At 42.5% G+C, this 25,605-nt stretch overlaps 1 protein-coding gene across 2 annotated transcripts; it reads left to right on the top strand.

Moving 5' to 3' along the window:
- The first annotated feature begins 1,655 nt into the window (after nt 1-1,655).
- On the top strand, nt 1,656-7,632 carry LOC121402909 (extended synaptotagmin-1-like). Of its 2 annotated transcripts, XM_041589774.1 has the most exons (15): nt 1,658-1,889; nt 1,969-2,042; nt 2,132-2,204; nt 2,289-2,378; nt 2,496-2,551; nt 2,723-2,843; nt 3,688-3,849; nt 3,943-4,028; nt 4,122-4,170; nt 4,273-4,362; nt 4,450-4,554; nt 4,747-4,818; nt 4,968-5,054; nt 5,158-5,304; nt 5,594-7,632. In XM_041589774.1, the coding sequence occupies exons 1-15, from the start codon at nt 1,800-1,802 to the stop codon at nt 5,681-5,683; spliced, it is 1,392 nt and encodes a 463-aa protein (XP_041445708.1). In that variant the 5' UTR covers nt 1,658-1,799; the 3' UTR covers nt 5,684-7,632. The 2 variants fall into 2 exon arrangements, with proteins under 2 accessions (XP_041445707.1, XP_041445708.1); XM_041589773.1 differs by having other exon boundaries at nt 1,656-1,889; nt 4,273-4,554.
- Nucleotides 7,633-25,605: the final 17,973 nt, after the last annotated feature.

The following is a 25,605-nucleotide window of genomic DNA, read 5'->3' as shown; positions in this document are numbered from 1 at the left end:
AATTAGGAATGCACCGAATCCTTCTTAAAAGAAGCAAATCCAACCCCTAATTTGCATATGCAAATGAGGGGTGGGAAGGGGAAAACATTTTTTACTTTCTTGATTTGTGACAAAAGTCACGCAATTCCCCTCCCTGCCTCTAATTTGCATGTGCAAATTAGGATTCGGTTCGGCCTGGCAGAAGGATTCGGCCGAATCCTGCTTAAAAAGGCCGAATCCCGAACTGAATCCTGGATTCGGTGCATACCTAATTTTAATGTCACCTTTAATGAGTGAGGGATGTGGGTCATATAAAAGCTTATGGGTAATGAGCAGTCATCCCTCAATTGTAGAAACAAATTGAAGCCCCCTTTGTCTAGTTTAACGGGGTAGTTAAAGTAAAAAAAAGAACAATTTCAAGAAAAAAGGCTGCCAGGGTCGTGACCCCAATTTGAAACTTACAATAAGACTAAAAAAGATATAATTATTTGAAAAAAGGGACATCACCTCCAATTATTTTTCAAATAATTATATTCTCAATATAGGTGGACACTCCATTAGCTTAGTTCACCAAGTATCTAGCCTGAATATATCCTGCTAAACCCATTTGAGACTAAAAAAGATACTGCTTATACTTTAAACATATTAAGGCCAGTTGAAAAGTTGCTAAGAATAGGACACTTATGACTTCCTAAAAGCTAATGTATAAACGAACGAACCTATCTTAAAATTAGGGAGGCGCCGAATCCACTATTTTGGATTCGGCCAAATCCCTAGCGAAAGATTCGCCCGAGAACTTTTAAATACAATAATGGAACATGAACCGTAACACGCTTCTTCCTCTCTGTTCCTGCAGGTTCCACATGAAGACTTTGAGAAAATCGAGTCCCTGAATGTTGTAAGTTATATATATTTATTTACACTTTATTCTTTGTCACTGGATGATTGTACATGGGAAATTTGGGCATGCATGGGCAGGGCTGCCATCAGGAGGGGACAGGGCGAGAGTTGTAGGGGGCCCCCGAGGGTAAGGGGGGCCCCGTCCACGCCACACTTTCTTGATTAGCTGGGCCCCCTGCTTTCTGAGAGCTACCAACTTCGGGAAGGCAGGGCGGGAGCACAAGGGGAGGGATCTTCTGTCCATTACTTTCCCTTATTGGTCACTGAGTTTAAGTCCCGGTTGAGCTGCTCAGGGATTGGATAGTTGAGGTTTGAACTTCTCCTCCAGCTCATCCAATCACCATCCCTGGTCCCTCCCTGTTGTGTGGTGGGGCCCTGGGCACCAAATTTTTTTTTAAACTTTTTTTTAAACTTTCATAATCCATTTAAGGGGGGCCCTGGCCACCAATGTTCTTATAATGTTCTGGGGGGGCCCTGGCCACAGTTTTTTTTTACCATGTGGGTTCCTAGCCATCAATATTTTTTAATGGGTGGCCCTGACCACAAATGTTTTTTAATGAGGGGCCCTGACCACAAATGTGGTTTTCATGGGGAGCCCTGACAACAAATGTTTTTTTTATGGGGGGCCCTGACCACCAATATTTTTTTTATTAACATGTGGGAACCCTAACCACCAATGTTTTTTTTTTTTTACTGTGTAGTGGGGGGTGGACCTGTGGGGTGGGGAGGGCGGACTTGTTGGTGGGGCTTGTGGTGGGCGCAGCCCAGGGGGCCCAAGAAATGTTATCGTATGGGGCCCTGGGATTTCTGATGGCGGTCCTGTGCATGGGTATTTACGTGTCTAAATCTCTAACCTCAACTTGTTTCAATGGCAGATTGTTGAGGACATATGGCATCTTCTTTCCAAATACGTGGAAAAGATGATTCGAGAGAGGATTCAGCCTGACATACGCGCCAAAAGCAATTATCTTGCCTCGTTCCGTTTCATCAACATCGATTTTGGCAAGAAGGTAATGATCTCTTTCTGTACTTGGGTTATTCCTCTTCTTGTAAATAGATTTCTTGTAACACCCCAATCTTTATGCTCAGCCCCCACAGATAAAGTCTTGGAAAACTCATGCGGATCCAGAAAAAAAGCAAATAATGTTGGATCTCGATATCAGGTACATTTCAAACCCATCTTTTTTCTATTTCCTTTGCCCACTCTGAAATGTCCCTTCCTTACATAATTGTCTTTTGCTCCTTTTTTCAGTTATAATGCCGACATAAAGGTGGATGCCGGTTTTACGGAAAAAACCCCCATAGCCGGCATCAAATCTATAAAGGTGAGCCTACCAGTCTTATATCGTGTACATTAGCTGCTTCCTTTGCATTTATTATATATATAAACATTACTTTCTCTTTTGCAGCTGGAGGGAATCTTGCGGGTAATTTTGGCACCGCTGATGGAGGACTCACCCATATTTGGAGCACTGACCGTTTATTTCCCTCATCGTCCGGTAAGTTAAGATTTGGAGCTGGTTCGATGAAGGTAGAATTCATATGTAGTTAGGAAACCGTAGATATTTCTAGTTCTGTAGTCTGAACTCTTCAATGTGACTGTGCATTTATTGCAGGTATTGGAACTACAATGGACCGGATTTGCCCACCTACTGAATATTCCTGGACTTCAGTAAGTTGACTTATATGTACTCATACTCTGCCCTTCCTTTCCCAGCTATTGCTTTTGTCTTTAATCAAAAACGTTATTGCGCTTTATTCCTCTCCCAATTCTCTACCTGCTCTATCTAGCTTATTTGTACATTGGAATAACATACATATTTCCTTCTCCCATCTCCTTCAGAACGCTGTCGGAAAAAGAGCTTATGAACCAAATCGGACAGATCATCGTTGCGCCGCAGCATTTCAGCCATCCCCTTGCAGCCAGATTTGATTTGGCTAAGCTGCAGTTTTTAGAACCCAGGGTAAGGCCTAGTTTGTATTTTATAGCCTTCCTGCTTCCCTGTAGAGAGTCAAAGGGGCAAATTCACTAAGATTCGTTGTTGCGCCAGCGTCCGCTTCGCCGCACTTAGTCAGGCGTATTTTTGCCAGCGCTACGCAACTTCACTAAAATCGGAAGTTGCGCTCAGGGGAAACGTAAGGTTGCGAAGATGCGCTAGCGTTAATTCGCCAAGCAAAGTTACGCTAGCGATGCTTAATTTGCATACGGCGACCAAATTGAAGTTACAATGGAGGTATATGTAGCAGCACTACACAAGCCTGGGAAACCTTCAAAACAGCAAATAAAATTTTTATTTTGCCCTACACATGTGCCCACTGTATGGTTAAGGTGCCATGAGTTAGGAAATGTAGGGGGGAAGGAGGGTAGCCCCAAAAAATTTTTCAATCTTTTTCAGCCTATCACCCATAAAAAAAGAAAAAACGCCAGCGTTTTTTGGGACTTAGAAAAATGTTTAACTTGTTTTGAAGCAATCCCTATCTACTCTATTGCACTTCGCCTGGTCTGAGGTGGCGAAGGAAGTCTGGGTAAAATTTGCGCGTCAGTGAATTTGCGTAGCTACATCCGTTGTGCAAATTCGCCAGACGTAAGGGTGCGAAGTAACACTAGCGAATTTACGCCAGCGTCCGTTAGTGAATCGGCAAATTAACGAAATTGCGCTACGCTAGCGCATTCACGCTGGCGTTAGGCGCTTCGCCGTTTAGTGATTTTGCCCCTTTAAAGAGTGAACGTTTAATTTTGAAAACTAAGAGAGTCTACGTTGAAGCTCTTTTTTCTTATACATTTTTGCCTTTTTCACTTTATTTTAGAATGCGCTTCGTATCCGAGTCATAGAAGCCAAAAACCTTGTTGCCAAGGAAATTTTAACCAAATCGTCGAACCCTTATGTTGTGATATGCGGAGGAGGAACAACAGCAAAGACAAGGGTGATACACAAGAACTTGAATCCAAAGTGGAATGAGACCTTTGAGGTATCGCATCACATACCCAGATATTTATCTGTACAGTAAATTCAGTAGATTGCATCTTAGATATTATAACCACATTTCTCGTTTTATCCTTAGATATTATATTCTGACCTCCCAGACCAGGAGATAGAATTTAATCTCATCTCTGACAAAGGTGTTAAGATAAACCAGCAATTGGGCAGGTGAGTATGTCCATATGTGACCCTATAATAACAATAAGCAGCTGTAGAATCTGTAGATACAGTTTCTAACTATTTTTCCTTTTCCATATCTAGTTGCAGAATTAGAATTAAAGAGGTGCCAGAGAGAGGATTCATAGACAAGGTAAGTGTAGCCAGTCATGTTGATATATAATGATAATAGTAATACTAATAATACAAAGCTTTCTGAGGCATCTGACTGTTTTTTTTTACTTTACTATTTTAGTGGATAGATTTGGAGAACGTAAAGTCTGGCCAGCTTCATATCAAGGTGACACGTCTCAGGCTACTTTCAGACCCAACACAACTGGAAGAGGTAAAGTCTCTGTTCCTTTACGCTGGCTACCGTGGAAATACGTTGGAATGTTTTGTTGGTGCATCTAATTTTTTTTTGGTTTTCCAGGTGCTGAAAGTAAATGAACAATCGCGGCCAAAAAGAGAAAATGAGATTGCTTCAGCCGTTTTATACACCTATATTGAAAAAGGAAGGGGTCTGCCTGTTATACAAGTGAGTCAGATTAAAAGTCCCTCTAACTGCCATTCCTGTCCCTACTGCCTGTTATTATCTTAATTTGAGGTCCTTTTTAATCTCGAGTATTTAAGATATAATAGGTGTAAAATATCTCCCAACACCAAGTTGAAAGTTTCCCTATTTCCCATAATACACCAGTATTGATCGACATCTGTTCTTGGCCAACAGGTGAAGAAGGACAATCTGAAAGCGTTAGCTGTCGTGCAGGTTGGCGTTGAAGACAATGTAAAGAAGATTGGAGTAAGTATTAGAAGAACTGTCGAACTATGTGTTACTTATGGAGGAATGGGAGGCGCTGATTGGCACTTCCTTGTACCCTGTGAAAATATCTGTTTCATTAAATGGCCGTGCCAGATTCCATTCTGAATACGTCTTATTTCTATTTACAGAGCAGAATAAATAACGGAGAAGCAGAGTGGAAAAAGAGGTTCCAGTTCTTGATAAGGAACCCACTTAATGAGGAACTGAAGCTTAAGGTGAGTACAAATGGGCTTTTCTTACGGCTGCTGTTGTACCCATGTAGGGTGCTGTGTTGTGTTTCTTTGCTTTCTGACCCACTTATGACCGGTATTTTCACAGGTTCACAATGAACACAATAAGCCCATCGGAAGTATTACTGTGCGCCTATCTCGCCTTCTGGCTGCTTCGGAAATGACCTTGCAGGACTGGCTGCCCCTGGAATCAACTGAACAGAATAGTGAAATCCGGGTGAAATTACAATTGAGGGTAAGTGCCATACACTCTATTGTGTTAATATCATCTGTGCTAGAATATTTTCAGCTTTAAAAGACACTGGCATAAACGTAACAGGGGGAGGCAGGCCCGGGTGCAGACTGCAGCCTCCATCCGGAAGCGTTTTTTTCAACGTTTTTTCGCCGGCACAAACTGCAGGCGGCTCACAGAGCGGGCCCTGCTAGAATTGCACCCACTACTCCCCCGGTAGTTCAGTCACTGGCCATTAAAGAAATTGTCTCATATGTTTGTATTGATCCAGTGTTATGTGTTTTCCCCTTAGATTTTGACCCCTGATGTTGGAGCTCCATCGCCCCAAGGAAAGACCAAGGCTCAATATATCAAACCACGGACCAAAGTCAAGAAGCACTGAGCGTTCATTTTACAATCATTAGGTGACTGGCCAGTCTACCAACTCATAGACACAATCCACACAATCTATTTGATGAATTAGAGCCAACAGAAATTCCAAATAAAGAATTTATTCCTGATTCAAATGATATTGTTTACCCGTTATTAAGATCAAAGCTAACGCGCAGGTCTCCCTCCCACGGTTGGACAGATCTCAAGTCCTTTATAGGAGTTAAATGGAACATATGGAACATACAGGCACATTAGCTCATAAGTGGTTGGACGTGGAAAAGTTTCATAGTGACTTAATGCAGTGTTGTATTTGAAGAAATCTAAATATTTCCTCTTGGGGAATGTTATACTGGTCACGCAATTGTTGCACTGAGAGTAAGGGTGTCCATTTAGTAAGGGTAAATATTGTAGTCAGGTTGTTTTGTTCCCAACCCTGGAAGGTCCCACCAGAAATCCCTGGAGGAAAGTCTGGGTTAGACAAAAATACAGCTGGCTTAGATGGAGAAACAAACTTATAAGGCCAAATGTGCCGTATCTTGAGAGAATGTGACAATATTTGGGTGTGTCCTTAATTGTAGAGCAAAGCGTTTAGAACATAATACATTTTGAACATGCCCACTGTGCCGTGGTATGAGTTGACCTCTTTGGGCTTCTATATAGTAATAGTGAAGGTTTTAGGCTTCCCTTCTATTGCTTCTGGAAGCAGTATAAGAGTTAAATCTGGTTCTTTTGTTATCCCACAAAAATGTATTGAAAACTTTTAGTAAATATTCTATGCCCTCTGGAGGAGTAACAACTTTCGTGGTGTGGAGATGCGTACGGACATCAAAGATGTCTATGAAGCAAAGCAACATGGTACTTTTGTATTTCAAGAAGAAGTTTAATTCTGCTGAGGATCTGAGGAGGAGGATGAAGAAGGAAGAATGGGAGGATTTAATACCAACACAGAACTTTTGTATTTTGAAAAGAAGGTAGCATGCGGTAAAGTAACTCATGATCTGCCCACAATCTGAGGAGGATGACAATGGAGGAGGAACTTAGAAGACTACATTTTATCTCCTACATGAATAATTCATTCAACTACCCTGATGTAGCCTCTCGTCACCCTTTGGCATCAGTTGTGAGCCATGCAAGTACTTTTGGGGCAGAGGAGAAGGAAGAGGACATCAAAGATGCCCATGAAGCAAGCCAACATTGAACTTTTGTATTACAAATAGAAGATATTTTGTTCTTGTAACATTTCAATGCCCATGAATGTCAACTGGAATGTCAACAGGCTCCCACCAGTCTGTAGAGGACGAACGAGGAAGAGGAGGACTTAACATAAACATCAATGCTGCTACCTAAGGCCACAACTCACCCTCTATGTGTCAGTACCTTCTAGGTTGCACCCTCATTGTCCCTGACCTTTGGCCTGACTTCTCATGATGGAACATCTACTGTCTGTCTTGCTTATCCGTTATTAAGATCAAAGCTAACTCGCAGGTCTCCTTCCCATGGTTGGACAAATTTAAAATCCTTTATAGGAGTTAAATGGAACATATGGTCATACAGGATCTAGTATCCAAGGCAAATTAGCTTATAAGAGACTTAGTGCAGTATTGTACTTGAAGAAATCTAAATATTTCCTCTTGGGGAATGTTATACTGGTCACACAACTGTGGCACTGAGAGTAAGGGTGTCCATTTAGTAAGGGAATATACTGTAGTCAGGTTGTTTTGTTTTCACCACTGGAAGGTCCCACCAGAAATCACTGGAGGAAAGTCTGGGTTAGACAAAAAAACAGCTGGTTTAGATGGAGAAACAAACTTATAAGGCCAAATCTGTGCCGTATCTTGAGAGAATTTGACAGAAATCCCCAGAGGAAAGTCTGGGTTAGACAACCCTGAGAGAATGTGACAATATTGGGTGTGCCCTTATTTATAGAGGGAAGCGTTTAGAACATAAGGGGGGATGAAGCCCGTTTAGGGATGAAATTGGGTTATACAAGGCCCCCTTCCCCATAAGGTGCAGCCCTTTTAGCCTCCCCCACCCCATTCCCAGTTAGCCCCCAGGTAAGAACAATGGAAAGTGGGAAAAAGTGGGCGGGTTGGGGGTGGAAACAGAGGAGGAGCGTTGAACAGGGCAGGGGTTTTAAGAGGATGTGGTTTGTGAAGAGTTCATACGTATTTGTTTTTTGTTTCCCATCCTCCCTCTCTAGGTAAGACAGATCCAGTCGAGAAAAAGGAAAAAGTTGCTCCAGGGTTGTTACAACCGATGGCCTGGATGGGGTCAGGAAGGAATTTTTCTCATAGCACTTAATTGGCTGAAAAGTGCACAGCAGGCAGACTTTCATGTGGGGCCACACAAGCGGGGGGTTTCAGGCCGGATGCTTCCTCTAAAGTTACGCCCATTGGCTTAACTACCGGGGGAGAAGGGGGTGCGATTGTACCAGGACCCGCACCCCCGCAGGGCCCCCCGGCAGATCGCGCCCTGCTGCAGCCGGCTGTAGTCGGCTGGAGCCGAAGAGAACATCGGCAGATGTAGTTGTTTACCAGTTGCTTTCGAGTCGTTTCAAGGCTAGCAGAGGAAGAAGAAGGAGCTCGCTCCCGATTTCTTTTTCTGTATAGTGTGAAATTGATTCAAATTTTTTTCCCCTTTTTTTTTTTTAAACTTTTTAACTCCTTTTTCTAATGATGTTTGAAAAACTCCAAACTTTTTTTAGACCCATTTTTGCAGATTTAATATATATCCTGTCCCTGTCTGCTTCTTTTTAGGAAACCAACGCATTAAAATAGGATATGTTATAGTAGGAATTCTGATATGGAAGCGTTACAGGATCTGGAAGAAAAACCGCCGTCCCACTGAAAAGACAGAGGATGAACCCAAAGAACAAAAAAAGTCTCCAAAAACAGTAAGGCTCCCGTGTTCTCTGCTTAAAGGGGTAGACATTTCAATTGTTTGTATTGAAGAATATCATTTTATTGTTACTGTTACTTTTTATTATTTATCAATTCATGTTTAATTTGCATATGCAAATTAAGATTCGCATTTGGTTCTGCCCGGCAGAGGGATTCGGCTGAATCCAAATCCTGCTGAAAAAGGCCGAATCCTGGCCGAATCCTGATCGAATACTGGATTCAGTGCATCCCTACTTAAAATAGACTTGGTTTATTATGGAGCAAAAATGTAGACTTTTAAATACAATAATGGAACATGAACCGTAAAACGCTTCTTCCTCTCTGTTCCTGAAGGTTCCACGTGAAGACTTTGAGAAAATCGAGTCCCTGAATGTGGTAAGTTTTACATATATATATTTATTTACACTTTATTCTTTGTCACTGGATGATTGTACATGGGAAATTTGGGCTTGCATGGGTATGTACGTGTCTAAATCTCTAACCTCTGCCTTTTCAACTTGTTTCAATGGCAGATTGTTAAGGATATATGGCATCTTCTTTCCAAATACGTGGAAAAGATGATTCGAGAGAGGATTCAGCCTGACATACGCACCAAAAGCAATTATCTTGCCTCGTTCCGTTTCATCAATATCGATTTTGGCACGAAGGTAATGATCTCTTTCTGTACTTGGGTTATTCCTCTTCTTGTAAATAGATTTCTTGTAACACCCCAATCTTTATGCTCAGCCCCCACAGGTAAAGTCTTGGAAAACTCATGCGGATCCAGAAAAAAAGCAAATAATGTTGGATCTCGATATCAGGTACATTTCAAACACCCCTTTTTTCTAATTCCTTTGCCTACTCTGAAATGTCCCTTCCTTACATAATTGTCTTTTGCTCCTTTTTTCAGTTATAATGCCGACATAAAGGTGGATGCTGGTTTTACGGAAAAAACCCGATAGCCGGCATCAAATCTATAAAGGTGAGTCTACCAGTCTTATATCGCGTACGTTAGCTGCTTCCTTTGCATTTATTATATATATAAACATTACTTTCTCTTTTGCAGCTGGAGGGAATCTTGCGGGTAATTTTGGCACCGCTGATGGAGGACTCACCCATATTTGGAGCACTGACCGTTTATTTCCCTCATCGTCCAGTAAGTTAAGATTTGGAGCTGGTAAGATGAAGGTAGAATTCATATGTAGTTAGGAAACCGTCGATATTTCTAGTTCTGTAGTCTGAACTCTTCAATGTGACTGTGCATTTATTGCAGGTATTGGAACTACAATGGACCGGATTTGCCCACCTACTGAATATTCCTGGACTTCAGTAAGTTGATTTATATGTACTCATACTCTGCCCTTTCCCAGCTATTGCTTTTGTCTTTAATCAAAAACGTTATTGCGCTTTATTCCTCTCCCAATTCCCTACCTGCTCTATCTAGCTTATTTGTACATTGGAATAACATACATATTTCCTTCTCCCATCTCCTTCAGAACGCTGTCGGAAAAAGAGCTTGTGAACCAAATCGGACAGATCATCGTTGCGCCGCAGCATTTCAGCCATCCCCTTGCAGCCAGATTTGATTTGGCTAAGCTGCAGTTTTTAGAACCCTGGGTAAGGCCTAGTTTGTATTTTATAGCCTTCCTGCTTCCCTGTAGAGAGTCAAAGGGGCAAATTCACTAAAGGACGAAGCGCCTAACGTTAGCATTAATTCGCTAGCGCAGCGCATTTTCGTTAATTCGCCGATTCACTAACGGACACTGGCGTAAATTTGCTAGTGTTACTTCGCACCCTTATATGCCTGGCGAATTTGCGCAATGGACCTAACTACGCAAATTCACAGATGCACGCATTTTTCTGAACGCTACCTTTTACGCTAGACTTCCTTCGCCACCTCAGACCAGGCGAAGTGCAATAGAGTAGATAGGGATTGCTTCAAAAAAAGTTTAAATTTTTTCAAAGTCCTAAAAAACGCTGGCGTTTTTTCTTTTTTTATGGGTGATAGGCTGGTGATAGGAAATGTAGGGGGGAAGCCTAACTCATGGCACCTTAACTATACAGTGGGCACATGTGTAGGGCAAAATAAAAATTTCATTTGCTGTTTTGAAGGTTTCCCAGGCGTGTGTAGTGCTGCTACATATACCTCCATTGTAACTTCAATTTGGCTCCGTATGCAAATTAAGCATCGCTAGCGTAACTTCGCTTTGCCTGGCGAATTAACGCTAGTGCAACTTCGCAACCTTTCATTTCCCCTGAGCGCAACTTCGGATTTTAGTGAATTTGCGTAGCACTGGCGAAAATTCGCCTGGCGTAGTGCGGCAAAGCACACGCTGGCGCAACTACGAATCTTAGTGAATTTGCCCCTTTAAAGAGTGAACTTTTAATTTTGAAAACTAAGAGAGTCTACGTTGAAGCTCTTTTCTCTTATACATTACCCTTTTCACTTTATTTTAGAATGCGCTTCGTATCCGAGTCATAGAAGCCAAAAACCTTGTTGCCAAGGAAATTTTAACCAAATCGTCGAACCCTTATGTTGTGATATGCGGAGGAGGAACAACAGCAAAGACAAGGGTGATACACAAGAACTTGAATCCAAAGTGGAATGAGACCTTTGAGGTATCGCATCACATACCCAGATATTTATCTGTATAGTAAATTCAGTAGATTGCATCTTAGATATTATAACCACATTTCTCGTTTTATCCTTAGATATTATATTCTGACCTCCCAGACCAGGAGATAGAATTTAATCTCATCTCTGACAAAGGTGTTAAGATAAACCAGCAATTGGGCAGGTGAGTATGTCCATATATGACCCTATAATAACAATAAGCAGCTGTAGAATCTGTAGATACAGTTTCTAACTATTTTTCCTTTTCCATATCTAGTTGCAGAATTAGAATTAAAGAGGTGCCAGAGAGAGGATTCATAGACAAGGTAAGTGTAGCCAGTCATGTTGATATATAATGATAATAATAGTAATACTAATAATACAAAGCTTTCTGAGGCATCTGACTATGTTTTTTTACTTTACTATTTTAGTGGATAGATTTGGAGAACGTAAAGTCTGGCCAGCTTCATATCAAGGTGACACGTCTCAGGCTACTTTCAGACCCAACCCAACTGGAAGAGGTAAAGTCTCTGTTCCTTTACGCTGGCTGCCGTGGAAATACGTTGGAATGTTTTGTTGGTGCATCAAATTTTTTTTTGGTTTTCCAGGTGCTGAAAGTAAACGAACAATCTCGGCCAAAAAGAGATAATGAGATTGCTTCAGCCGTTCTGTACACCTATATTGAAAAAGGAAGGGGTCTGCCTGTTCTACAAGTGAGTCAGATTAAAAGTCCCTCTAACTGCCATTCCTGTCCCTACTGTCTGTTATTATCTTAATTTGAGGTCCTTTTTAATCTCGAATATTTAAGATATAATAGGTGTAAAATATCTCCCAACACCAAGTTGAAAGTTTCCCTTTTTCCCATTATACACCATTATTGATCGACATCTTTTCTTGTCCAACAGATGAAGAAGGACAATCTGAAAGCGTTAGCTGTCGTGCAGGTTGGCGTTGAAGACAATGTAAAGAAGTTTGGAGTAAGTATTAGAATAACTGTCCAAATATGTGTTACTTATGGAGGAAGGGGAGGCGCTGATTGGCACTTCCTTGTACCCTGTGAAAATATCTGTTTCATTAAATGGCCGTGCCAGATTCCATTCTGAATACATCTTATTTCTATTTACAGAGCAGAATAAATAACGGAGAAGCAGAGTGGAAAAAGAGGTTCCAGTTCTTGATAAGGAACCCACTTAATGAGGAACTGAAGCTTAAGGTGAGTACAAATTGGCTTTTCTTACGGCTGCTGTTGTACCCATGTAGGGTGCTGTGTTGTGTTTCTTTGCTTTCTGACCCACTTATGACCGGTATTTTCACAGGTTCACAATGAACACAATAAGCCCATCGGAAGTATTACCGTGCGCCTATCTCGACTTCTGGCTGCTTCGGAAATGACCTTGCAGGACTGGCTGCCCCTGGAATCAACTGAACAGAATAGTGAAATCCGGGTGAAATTACAATTGAGGGTAAGTGGTATACACTCTATTGTGTTAATATCATCTGTGCTAGAATATTTTCAGCTTTAAAAGACACTGGCATAAACAGTAACAGGGGGGAGGCAAGCCCGGGTGCAGCCTCCATCCGGAATCGTTTTTTCAACGTTTTTTCGCCGGCACAAACTGCAGGCGGGCTCACAGAGCGGACCCTGCTAGAATTGCACCCACTGCTCCCCCGGTAGTTCAGTCACTGGCCATTAAAGAAATTGTCTCATATGTATATTGATCCAGTGTTATGTGTTTTCCCCTTAGATTTTGACCCCTGATGTTGGAGCTCCATCGCCTCAAGGAAAGACCAAGGCTCAATTTTTCAAACCACGGACCAAAGTCAAGAAGCACTGATCGTTCTTAGCCAGAAGTCATTCTTTCTGAGAATTTCACTACCAACATTAGCTCCTCTTGGGGAATGTTATACTGGTCATGCAATTATTGCACTGAGAGTAAGGGTGTCCGTTTAGTAAGGGTATATATTGTAGTCAGGTTGTTTTGTTCCCACCCCTGGAAGGTCCCACCAGAAATCCCCGGAGGAAAGTCTGGGTTAGAGGAGGAACTTAGAAGACTAGGTTTCATCTCCTACATGAATAATTAATTCAACTACCCTGATGTAGCCTCTCTTCACCCTTTGGCATCAGTTTAAGCTGTGAGCCATGCAAGTACTTTTGGGGCAGAGGAGAAGGAAGAGGACATCAAAGATGTCCATAAAGCAAGCCAACATTGAACTTTTGTATTACAAATAGAAGATATTTTGTTCTTGTAACATTTAAATGCCCATGAATGTCAACTGGAATGTCAACAGGCTCCCACCAGTCTGTAGAGGACGAACGAGGAAGAGGAGGACTTAACATAAACATCAATGCTGCTACCTAAGGCCACAACTTACCCTCTATGTGTCAGTACCTTCTAGGTTGCACCCTCATTGTCCCTGACCTTTGGCCTGACTTCTCATGATGGAACATCTACTGTCTGTCTTGCTTATCCGTTATTAAGATCAAAGCTAACACCAAATAAGTTTGACTTGGTCTGGACGGGATGGGTGGAAGCTTTGCGGCTTGGGGCTGCTCATACCTGAGAAACTGTATCTGTAAGATTTGTCTCCATATCATTGTTATGCTGTATGTGATGTACTGCGAAATTGTGTACCTGGTCATGTGTACGGATATGCATATGTACAGCGCTGATTGCCAAGTATTGTGACTTGTTTCTCCACCAACCATTCTTTCTTTATTCTTTTTGTTTGTATTTTGTTTTGAAAACAATAAAAACGATTATAAAAAAAAAAAAAAGATCAAAGCTAACTCGCAGGTCTCCTTCCCATGGTTGGACAAATTTCAAATCCTTTTTTAGGAGTTAAATGGAACATATGGTCATACAGGATCTAGTATCCAAGGCAAATTAGCTTATAAGAGACTTAGTGCAGTATTGTATTTGAAGAAATCTAAATATTTCTTCTTGGGGAATGTTATACGGGTCACACAACTGTTGCACTGAGAGTAAGGGTGTCCATTTAGTAAGGGAATATACTGTAGTCAGGTTGTTTTGTTTTCACCACTGGAAGGTCACACCAGAAATCACTGGAGGAAAGTCTGGGTTAGACAAAAAAACAGCTGGTTTAGATGGAGAAAAAAAATTATAAGGCCAAATCTGTGCTGTATCTTGAGAGAATTTGACAGAAATCCCTAGAGGAAAGTCTGGGTTAGACAAACCCTGAGAGAATGTGACAATATTGGGTGTGCCCTTATTTATAGAGGGAAGCGTTAAGAACATAAGGGGGGATGAAGCCCGTTAAGGGATGAAATGGGGTTATGCAAGGCCCCCTTCCCCGTAAGGTGCAGCCCTTTTAGCCTCCCCCACCCCATTCCCAGCTAGCCCCCAGGTAAGAACAATGGAAAGGGGGGAAAAAAGTTGGCGGGTTGGGGGTGGAAACAGAGGAGGAGCGTTGAGCAGGGCAGGGGTTTTAAGAGGATGTGGTTTGTGAAGAGTTCATACGTGTTTGTTTTTTGTTTCCCATCCTCCCTCTCTAGGTAAGACGGATCCAGTCGAGAAAAAGGTGCTCCAGGGTTGTTACAACCGATCGCCTGGATGGGGTCAGGAAGGAATTTTTCTCATAGCACTTAATTGGCTGAAAAGTGCTAGAGTTTTCGCCTTCCTCTGGAGTACCATTATCTGTGTTGGTCAACAGATTTGCTAGGGTCAGCTGCGGCTAGGCATCAGTGCAGCTCTAGGTCTACGAATTGGTTACAGAGCAGGCCTACCTTGAGTGAGTCACAAGTGTGCATCAGACTGGGACTGCACGGTCTTCTCTGATGCATGCAAGTGACAGGGCTAGTGCCTTTTATGCACATTGAGGGAGCAGGGGGTGGGCAAAAAGGCGGTCACTGAGTGCGCCCGGCCCTGTGATCTCTACTTCATGTTTGGAAAATTTTTGGGCATTGAGCCCACGTTTTTTTGAGTTGCACATTTTTTGGGCAGGGAGCCCACGTTTGGAGAATAAGAGCCGCAACTGGGGTCAGGGTGTACCTTAACTTTGATTCTTTAAGTGTAAAATAAAGCCTGTGACCTCCACCGATTTTGCCATAATATGTCTCTGTGTTTTAATTGAATGGTAAAGGCACAACTTGGGGGATAGGGGGTTCGTTGCCCTATACACTTTTCGAACATGCCCACAAGAAGGCCAGTGTTTTTATGGACTTTCCTTGTGTACACTACATCCCACGATAGTACAGTGGGTCACCTTACAGATTTAGGGTCTATGGCCTTGTTCAATGATCAGCTCTATGGTTTATGGACATAGATATATGGATGTCAGTGTGAGCATTCTGTTCAAGCTGTTTGTAGATGCTCCCTGTGTCTGTATTGGTTTATTCCAGACCCCCAAAAAACAATTTAATTAGTGTGTGTTGATAGCACACACACACACACACACACACACACACATATATATAAAATAAAAACTGGGTGGAAAAAAAGCCTGAGTCTGCACAGTAATGTAGATACTAATTTGACAAGCAGAGTAAGAAAAGGAATCAATTGCTTTGAATCAATTTAGCCTTTTACATAACATTACAGCTGCCAAACCCAGTCATTTAATAAATGGTTTATTGTCTCTCTAACAGGGAGATGTGTTTAGTTACTGTCTTGTCCCTTATTAACTCTATTCAGGCACCTTACACTGGCTTTGCAGGAACTCTGAAGCATGTGGGTAAGACAGTGAACCAGAGCACAGGCACACACAGGAACTGATCTTGTAGAGAATAACTTTTACTAAGAGTTAACACAGCAACATATAACAGCACACTGTAAAATGGTGGCTTAGTCTTTCTAACACTCTCAGCACAGGAACAGGAAGAACAGAACATGTGACCAGATCTGATTTGTCCTACTTTTCTGTGGTGTGGGCAGAAATGACAGGTCTGCAAAAAGGAAAAAAACAATAATAAAAAGGAGCGCTGGGGGAGGGAAACCTGTAGCCCCTTAATATGCGCTGGATGAGAGGAGGTTAATGAGACATAGATGCGATTCTGGTGCAGAGAAGGGAAAATGGCCGCTGTTTGTTTATCAGGTTTATCCAAGGAAAAGATAGCCACGCCCAAAACATCCTTTAGCCCAACCCTTTTTGGGTGTAACACTGTGTACAAAGTATTTCGATGAAACTTGATGGGGCTTCAACCACAATTTGGGCAATTTAACCGAATGCAAATTACAGATATTCCACTCACACACTTCTCTCAAAAACTGCACAAGCTACACACAACTTCCTGCTTCCTACTTCCTGCTAAAATATTTCTCTCCTTTTTATAAGGTAGAGACTCATTAATTCCAGCTCCTATACTGCCCGCGAGCCCAGTAAAGTACTGCCCCTGTTATTGTCCTTATCTGTTGTGTCTCAGAGAATTGTGGGAGGCACATACCTACCCCCCAGAGTCTTTTCAGTCACTTGTCTCTGTCCTTGAATAAAAGGCACCTATCTAGTGCTTCCAATCCCTATTTCTGTAGGGAAATGAGAGAGAGCAGACAGTAACCCTTCCAACACTTTCCTCTTGTCTCTGTCTCTATATATTAGGTAGCGGAAGGAGGGTGGTTTGGGCATGTTGTGCCCAGTGACTTTCTTTGGGTCACTTTTCCTGAAGTTTAACTTTGGCGGTTTGGCCCAAGGAAATGATTCCCTGTGGGAAGTCTGTATCAGGAATTGGGTATTGCCTTTTGTAGGAACATGGTTTCAAGGCGGTAGAATGAAGAGATTTCGGATAGTACAGTTGTATCACAGGGTGATCAGGGACTATTTTGCTGTTTCTCTCGCTTTGAGAGACTGTGTGTGTGACATCCTTCAGGAAAGCCTTCGCTATCTTAATGGCAAGAGACTCCCCCCTAAGTTCTTTGACAACTGTTGGCTTTCACTCCAAGGGAAACTCTATGTCTGGGGCAACTTAAATTATCTTAGTATTGGCAGCAAAAATTGCCCCTGGGAGTGTGAAGAGGAAGAGACCCAGGATCACTTTCTGGTCAGTTGCCCTTTGACTAGAGACGTGTATGGTCAGTTAGCCGCAGCTCTTAAAGTTCCCGCCCTGAAAAACTTGACCTATACAGAGTCAGCCTATGGGGTTTCTGTCTGCTTCTACACATATTTGTCTTGTTCCCTATAAATTATTAAACTGCAATTTATTATTTGGCCGAGTATGCAGAAATGGAACTAAAGCCCTACAGACCTGGGTGAGACCATATTAACCAGGCCGTAACCCCTTTATTACCCAGCATCCTCCTTACAGATATTGCAATTTACTGAATTCTTTATCAGTCCTATAGTCCTCCTGCCAGGGTCCATGGGGTAACAGTGGCACCCCTAGTCCCCCCAAGTAGTTCTCCACTGTAGGATAGGAATTTAAATACCAATATGTCTGCAAAGGTCTTCCTTCATCTAGGGATCATAGTATAAGTCTAAAGCCACCTTTTCGCATCTTTAAGTGAACTTTTAGTATGATGTAGAGAGTGATATTCTCTGACAATTTGCAATTGGTTTTCATTTTTTATTATTTGCAATTTTTGAGTCATTTAGCTTTTTATTCAGCAGCTCTCCAGTTTATAATCTGGTTGCTAGGGTCCAAATTACCCTAGCAACCATGCACTGATTTGAATAAGAGACTGGAATATGACTCCCAGCATCAAATGGCACTGTGACTCTCAGAATCAAACGGCATGGTGACTCCCAATGGCACAGTGACTCCCAGCTTCAAGTGGCACAGTGACTCCCAGCATCACATGGCACAGTGACTCCCAATGGCACAGTGACTCCCAGCTTAAAGTAGCACTGTGACACCCAATGGCACAGTGGCTTCCAGCATCAAATGGAACTGTGACTCCCAGAATGCACATAGGGCCCCGCATGTACATAGGGCATGTACATAAGTCGAAGGATTTACCGCAAATGCTACGATCGAACGATCGAAGGAAAAATCGTTCGATCGAACGATTAAATCCTTCGAATTGAACGATTCGAAGGATTTTAATCGATCGATCGAACGATTTTTCTTCGATCAGAAAAAGGTTAGAAAACTTATAGGGAAGGTCCCCATAGGCTAACATTGTAGCTCGGTAGGTTTAAAGTGGCGAAGTAGGTAGTCGAAGTTTTTTTTAAAGAGACAGTACTTCGACTATCGAATAGTCGAACGATTTTTAATTCGAATCGAAGTCGTAGTCGAAGTAGCTTATTCGATGGTCGAAGTACTCAAAAAAAACTTCGAAATTCTACGTTTTTTTACTTTGAATCCTTCACTCGAGCTTAGTAAATGTGCCCCGAAGTCTACTAGAAAATCAATGTAAATGTAAACATTAAATAAACCCAACAGGCTGGTTTGGTTTCCAATAAGGATTAATTATATCTTAGTTGGGATAAAGTACAAGGGACTGTTTTATTATCACAGAGAAAAAGCAAATTGTTCTTTAAAAATTGAATTATTTGCATAAAATGAAGTCTATGGGAGAGGGCCTTTCCATAATTCAGAGCTTTCTGGAGAACGGGTTTCCAGATAACGAATCCCCTACTTGTATGATGTAGAGAGTAATATTCGGAGACAATTGGTTTTCATTTTTTATTATTTGTGGTTTTTGAGTGATTTCGCGTTTTATTCAGCAGCTCTCCAGTTCGCAATTTCAGCAATCTGGTTGCTAGGGTCCAAAATAAACTAGCAACCATGCATTGATTTGAATTAGAGGCTGGAATATGAATAGGAGAGGCCTGAATAGACAAGAGGAGTAATAAAAAGTAGCAGTAATAATAAATGTGTAGCTTTACAGAGCATTTGTTTTTTAGATGGGGTCAGCGACCCCTGTTTGAAAACTTGAAAGAGTCCCTGTAAAAGTAAGCACGCATGGCGGAGGTAAAGGGGGGGGGAGAGCAGACAGGCCATGGGGACATTTGGATTAGCAGCCCCAGCAGGCCTTGCACACCCCAGTCTGAACCTGGTATTGTACACTAGTGATGGCCGAATTTGTCCCGTTTCCCTTCACCAAAAAAAATCGCTACAAGCTTTGCAAAATCGAAATATTTCCTCTTGGGGAATGTTATACTGGTCACACAACTGTTGCACTGAGAGTAAGGGTGTCCATTTAGTAAAGGAATATACTGTAGTCAGGTTGTTTTGTTTTCACCACTGGAAGGTCCCACCAGCAATCACTGGAGGAAAGTCTGGGTTAGACAAAAAAACAGCTGGTTTAGATGGAGAAACAAACTTATAAGGCCAAATCTTGAGAGAATTTGACAGAAATCCCTAGAGGAAAGTCTGGGTTAGACAAACCCTGAGAGAATGTGACAATATTGGGTGTGCCCTTATTTATAGAGGGAAGTGTTTAGAACATAAGGGGGGGATGAAGCCCATTTAGGGATGAAATGGGGTTATGCAAGGCCCCCTTTCCCGTAAGGTGCAGCCCTTTTAGCCTCCTCCACCCCATTCCCAGTTAGCCCCCAGGTAAGAACAATGGAAAGGGGGAAAAAAAGTGGGTGGGTTGGGGGTGGAAACAGAGGAGGAGCGTTGAACAGGGCAGGGGTTTTAAGAGGATGTGGTTTGTGAAGAGTTCATACGTATTTGTTTTTTGTTTCCCACCCTCCCTCTCTAGGTAAGACGGATCCAGTCAAGAAAAAGGTGCCCCAGGGTTGTTACGACCGATCGCCTGGATGGGGTCAGGAAGGAATTTTTCTCATAGCACTTAATTGGCTGAAAAGTGCTAGAGTTTTCGCCTTCCTCTGGAGTACCATTATCTGTGTTGGTCAACAGGGTCAGGGTCAGCTGCGGCTAGGCATCAGTGCAGCTCTAGGTCTACTTCATGTTTGGAAATTTTTTGGGCATTGATCCCATGTTTTTTTGAGTTGCACATTGTTTGGGCAGGGAGCCCACGTTTGGAGAATAAGAGCCGCAACTGGGGTCAGGGTGTACCTTAACTTTGATTCTTTAAGTGTAAAATAAAGCCTGTGACCTCCACCGATTTTGCCATAATATGTCTCTGTGTTTTAATGGAATGGTAAAGGCACAACTTGGGGGATAGGGGGTTCCTTGGCCTATACATTTCGAACATGTCCACAAGAAGGCCAGTGTTTTTATGGACTTTCCTTGTGTACGCTACATCCCAAGATAGTACAGTGGGTCACCTTACAGATTTAGGGTCTATGGCCTTGTTCAATGGTCATCTCTATGGTTTATGGACATAGATATATTGATGTCAGTGTGAGCATTATGTTCAAGCTGTTTGTAGACGTTCCCTGTGTCTGTATTGGTTTATTCCAGACCCCCAAAAAACAGTTTAACTAGTGTGTGTTGATAGGGGCCTTCGACTGAAAGTCTGCACAGTAATGTAGATACTAATTTGACAAGCAGAGTCAGAACAGGAATCCATTTCTTTGAATCAATTAACTTTTACTAAGAGTTAACACAGCAACATATAACAGCACACTGTAAAATGGTGGCTTAGTCTTTCTAACACTCTCAGCACAGGAACAGGACGAACAGAACATGTGACCAGATCTGATCTGTCCTACTTTTCTGTGGTGTGGGCAGAAATGACGGGTCTGCAAAAAGGAAAAAAATAATAATAAAAAGGAGCGCTGGGGGAGGGAAACCTGTAGCCCCTTAATATGCGCTGGATGAGAGGAGGTTAATGAGACATAGATGCGATTCTGGTGCAGAGAAGGGAAAATGGCCGCTGTTGGTTTATCAGGTTTATCCAAGGAAAAGAGCCACGCCCAAAACATCCTTTAGCCCAACCCTTTTTGGGTGTAACACTGTGTACAAAGTATTTCGATGAAATTTGATGGGGCTTCAACCACAATTTGAGCAATTTTACTGAATGCAAATTACAGATATTCCACTCACAAACTTCTCTCAAAAACTGCACAAGCTACACACAACTTCCTGCTTCCTACTTCCTGCTAAAATATTTCTCTCCTTTTTATAAGGTAGAGACTCATTAATTCCAGCTCCTATACTGCCCGCGAGCCCAGTAAAGTACTGCCCCTGTTATTGTCCTTATCTGTTGTGTCTCAGAGAATTGTGGGAGGCACATACCCCCCCCCCAGAGTCTTTTCAGTCACTTGTCTCTGTCCTTGAATAAAAGGCACCTATCTAGTGCTTCCAATCCCTATTTCTGTAGGGAAATGAGAGAGAGCAGACAGTAACCCTTCCAACACTTTCCTCTTGTCTCTATATATTAGGTAGCGGAAGGAGGGTGGTTTGGGCATGTTGTGCCCAGTGACTTTCTTTGGGTCACTTTTCCTGAAGTTTAACTTTGGCGGTTTGGCCCAAGGAAATGATTCCCTGTGGGAAGTCTGTATCAGGAATTGGGTATTGCCTTTTGTAGGAACATGGTTTCAAGGCGGTAGAATGAAGAGATTTCGGATAGTACAGTTGTATCACAGGGTGATCAGGGACTATTTTGCTGTTTCTCTCGCTTTGAGAGACTGTGTGTGTGACATCCTTCAGGAAAGCCTTCGCTATCTTAATGGCAAGAGACTCCCCCCTAAGTTCTTTGACAACTGTTGGCTTTCACTCCAAGGGAAACTCTATGTCTGGGGCAACTTAAATTATCTTAGTATTGGCAGCAAAAATTGCCCCTGGGAGTGTGAAGAGGAAGAGATCCAGGATCACTTCCTGGTCAGTTGCCCTGTGACTAGAGACGTGTATGGTCAGTTAGCCGCAGCTCTTAACTGAATTGTTCAGTGTAAAAATAAAAACTGGGTAAATAGATAGGCTGTGCAAAATAAAAAATGTTTCTAATATAGCTAGTTAGGCACAAATGTAATGTATAAAGGCTGGAGTGATTTGATGTATAACATGTCAGTCAGGACACTACTCTCTACTACTACTCTCTTGGTTTACACTGACTGGTTACCCTGGCTACCAGGCAGTAACCAATCAGAGACTTGAGGGGGGGGCCACATGGGTCATAACTGTTGCTTTTGAATGTGAGCTGAATGCTTAGGATCAATTGCAAACTCACTGAACAGAAATGTACCATGTTGCCCCCCTTCAAGTCGTGTTCTGGCTGTTTTATTAGACATCTGTTCACTCTGTTTGTATTGGTATTGGTATTGGTATTGGTATTGTCTCCCATACTCTGATACTGCTCTCCTTTTATCCTCAGGGTGATGGCAGAGATATTGCCCAGCACAATGTACGAGCAGAGATATGTCCTGGAAATGATTTATTTTGTTCTCCATGCATTTCTGGAAGGGTGGGGGAGTTTAGTTATTGTTTTTGTGTTGGGGTGGTACAAAGGCCATATGGACAAAAACAAGACTTTGCAAGTTAGGCCTTGTGAATTGGTGGTTTGGACTATTGCCTATGGACAGAGGGATGGACTCTGGGGGCAGGAGGGTGAATGGGTGGGGTTGTTGGTTTTCTGATATGTTAACGTTTTGAATTAATGTAAGTGCATTTTTATAATAAAAATCCCTATATATTAAGTACATCCCTATTTCTATCATGTACGAGAATTTGAATGACAAAAGTTACATAATGCCCATCAGCGTTCCATGTCCTGTATAATTTGGCCAGCTGTTAACCCTCCAGATGCTGAGTCTCCACCAATCTCCGCATCCTCACAAAGCCCCCTGAACTTGCTTTAAAATGTCATTTTCAAAAGACTCTTTAACAAGGAGTCTATATGTTCTCTCCTTGTCTGTATGGGTTTCCCAGTTTCCTCCCACCTTCCAAAATAATACAGGCAGGTTAATTCCTGATAAAACCACGCCACTGTTATAAAGGCCTTCGTTTGCAAGCTCTACTGGGTTATCCACATTATCACGAGAATATGTCAATGTCGCTTTAAATCCTACCGCCGATCACTAATCCCGTGCCAAAATATTCTCAGAACTCAGGTCAGATTAAGAAGTTATTCTTATTGTTTCTTATTGAACGATTTTTCTTCGATCAGAAAAAGCTTAGAAAACTTATGGGGAAGGTCCCCATAGGCTAACATTGTAACTCGGTAGGTTTAAAGTGGTTAAGTAGGTAGTCAAATTTTTTTTTTAAAGAGACAGTACTTCGACTATCGAATAGTCGAACGATTTTTAGTTCGAATCGAAGTCCTAGTCGAAGTAGCCTATTCGATGGTCGAAGTACCCAAAAAAAAACTTCGAAATTCGAAGTTTTTTTACTTTGAATCCTTCACTCGAGCTTAGTAAATGTGGCCCGAAGTCTACTAGAAAATCAATATAAATGTAAACATTAAATAAACCCAACAGGCTGGTTTGGTTTCCAATAAGGATTAATTATATCTTAGTTGGGATAAAGTACAAGGGACTGTTTTATTATCACAGAGAAAAAGCAAATTGTTCTTTAAAAATTGGATTATTTGGATAAAATGAAGTCTATGGGAGAGGGCCTTATCATAATTCAGAGCTTTCTGGAGAACGGGTTTCCAGATAACGAATCCCCTACCTGTATGATGTAGAGAGTAATATTCGGAGACAATTGGTTTTCATTTTTTATTATTTGTGGTTTTTGAGTGATTTCGCGTTTTTTTCAGCAGCTCTCCAGTTCGCAATTTCAGCAATCTGGTTGCTAGGGTCCAAAATAAACTAGCAACCATGCACTGATTTGAATTAGAGGCTGGAATATGAATAGGAGAGGCCTGAATAGACAGAGGAGTAATAAAAAGTAGCAGTAATAATAAATGTGTAGCTTTACAGAGCATTTGTTTTTTAGATGGGGTCAGCGACCCCTGTTTGAAAACTTGAAAGAGTCCCTGTAAAAGTAAGCACGCATGGCGGAGGGGAAGGGGTGGTGAGCAGACAGGCCATGGGGACATTTGGATTAGCAGCCCCAGTAGGCCCTGCACACCCCAGTCTGAACCTGGTATTGTACACTAGTGATGGCCGAATTTGTCCCGTTTCCCTTCACCAAAAAAAATCGCTACAAAATTTGCAAAATCGAAATATTTCCTCTTGGGGAATGTTATACTGGTCACACAACTGTTGCACTGAGAGTAAGGGTGTCCATTTAGTAAAGGAATATACTGTAGTCAGGTTGTTTTGTTTTCACCACTGGAAGGTCCCACCAGAAATCACTGGAGGAAAGTCTGGGTTAGACAAAAAAACAGCTGGTTTAGATGGAGAAACAAACTTATAAGGCCAAATCTTGAGAGAATTTGACAGAAATCCCTAGAGGAAAGTCTGGGTTAGACAAACCCTGAGAGAATGTGACAATATTGGGTGTGCCCTTATTTATAGAGGGAAGCGTTAAGAACATAAGGGGGGATGAAGCCCGTTTAGGGATGAAATGGGGTTATGCAAGGCCCCCTTCCCTGTAAGGTGCAGCCCTTTTAGCCTCCCCCACCCCATTCCCAGCTAGCCCCCAGGTAAGAACAATGGAAAGGGGGAAAAAAGTGGGCGGGTTGGGGGTGGAAACAGAGGAGGAGCGTTGAGCAGGGCAGGGGTTTTAAGAGGATGTGGTTTGTGAAGAGTTCATACGTATTTGTTTTTTGTTTCCCACCCTCCCTCTCTAGGTAAGACGGATCCAGTCGAGAAAAAGGTGCTCCAGGGTTGTTACGACCGATCGCCTGGATGGGGTCAGGAAGGAATTTTTCTCATAGCACTTAATTGGCTGAAAAGTGCTAGAGTTTTCGCCTTCCTCTGGAGTACCATTATCTGTGTTGGTCAACAGATTTGCTAGGGTCAGCTGCGGCTAGGCATCAGTGCAGCTCTAGGTCTACGAATTGGTTACAGTGCAGGCCTATCTTGAGTGAGTCACAAGTGTGCATCAGACTGGGACTGCACGGTCTTCTCTGATGCATGCAAGTGACTGGGCTAGTGCCTTTTATGCACATTGAGGGAGCAGCAGGTGGGCAAAAAGGCGGTCACTGAGTGCGCCCGGCCCTGTGATCTGTACTTCATGTTTGGAAATTTTTTGGGCATTGAGCCCATGTTTTTTTGAGTTGCACATTTTTTGGGCAGGGAGCCCACGTTTGGAGAATAATAGCCGCATCTGGGGTTCAGGGTGTACCTTAACTTTGATTCTTTAAAGGGGAAGAAAACCTAGTCGGCGAAAAAACCCCACCCCCCCTCCCGTTTGTTGCCCACCCTCCCTCCTCCCCCCTGGCCTATCCGTCCCGCTGGGCAAATGCCCCTAACTTGTTACTTACCCTTCTGCGCAGGTCCAGTCCAGGGAGTTCACAGACGACATCTTCTTCCACGCGATCTTCTTCCTGCTTTGAACGGTGCATGCGCAGTAGGATCATTTCGCCGGTACGATCTACTGCGCATGCGCGTGACTTTTGGCGCATGCGCAGTAGATCCGTACCGGCGAAATGATCCTACTGCGCATGCGCCAAAACGCCGTTCACTGCAGGAAGATCGTGTGGAAGAAGATGTCGTCTGTGAACTCCCTGGACTGGACCTGCACAGAAGGGTAAGTAACAAGTTAGGGGCATTTGCCCAGGGTGACGGGCAACGTTTTTGCACCAA

This window comes from Xenopus laevis, chromosome 4L, assembly GCF_017654675.1.
Source record: "Xenopus laevis strain J_2021 chromosome 4L, Xenopus_laevis_v10.1, whole genome shotgun sequence".
In the NCBI taxonomy this organism is placed as follows: Eukaryota; Metazoa; Chordata; class Amphibia; order Anura; family Pipidae; genus Xenopus; species Xenopus laevis.
The sequence above is the reverse complement of the archived record's forward strand: the minus strand, read 5'-3'. Positions and strand labels throughout refer to the sequence as shown.

What these genes read in the sequence shown, in the direction of transcription:
- LOC121402909 (XM_041589773.1), top strand. Translation starts at nt 1,800, where the DNA reads ATGATTCGAGAGAGGATTCAGCCTGACATACGCGCCAAAAGCAATTAT. An exon ending in TGCAGTTTTTAGAACCCAGG is followed by an intron (nt 2,844 to 3,687) that starts GTAAGGCCTAGT and finishes ACTTTATTTTAG; the next exon opens with AATGCGCTTCGTATCCGAGT. An exon ending in AGAGAGGATTCATAGACAAG is followed by an intron (nt 4,171 to 4,272) that starts GTAAGTGTAGCC and finishes TTACTATTTTAG; the next exon opens with TGGATAGATTTGGAGAACGT.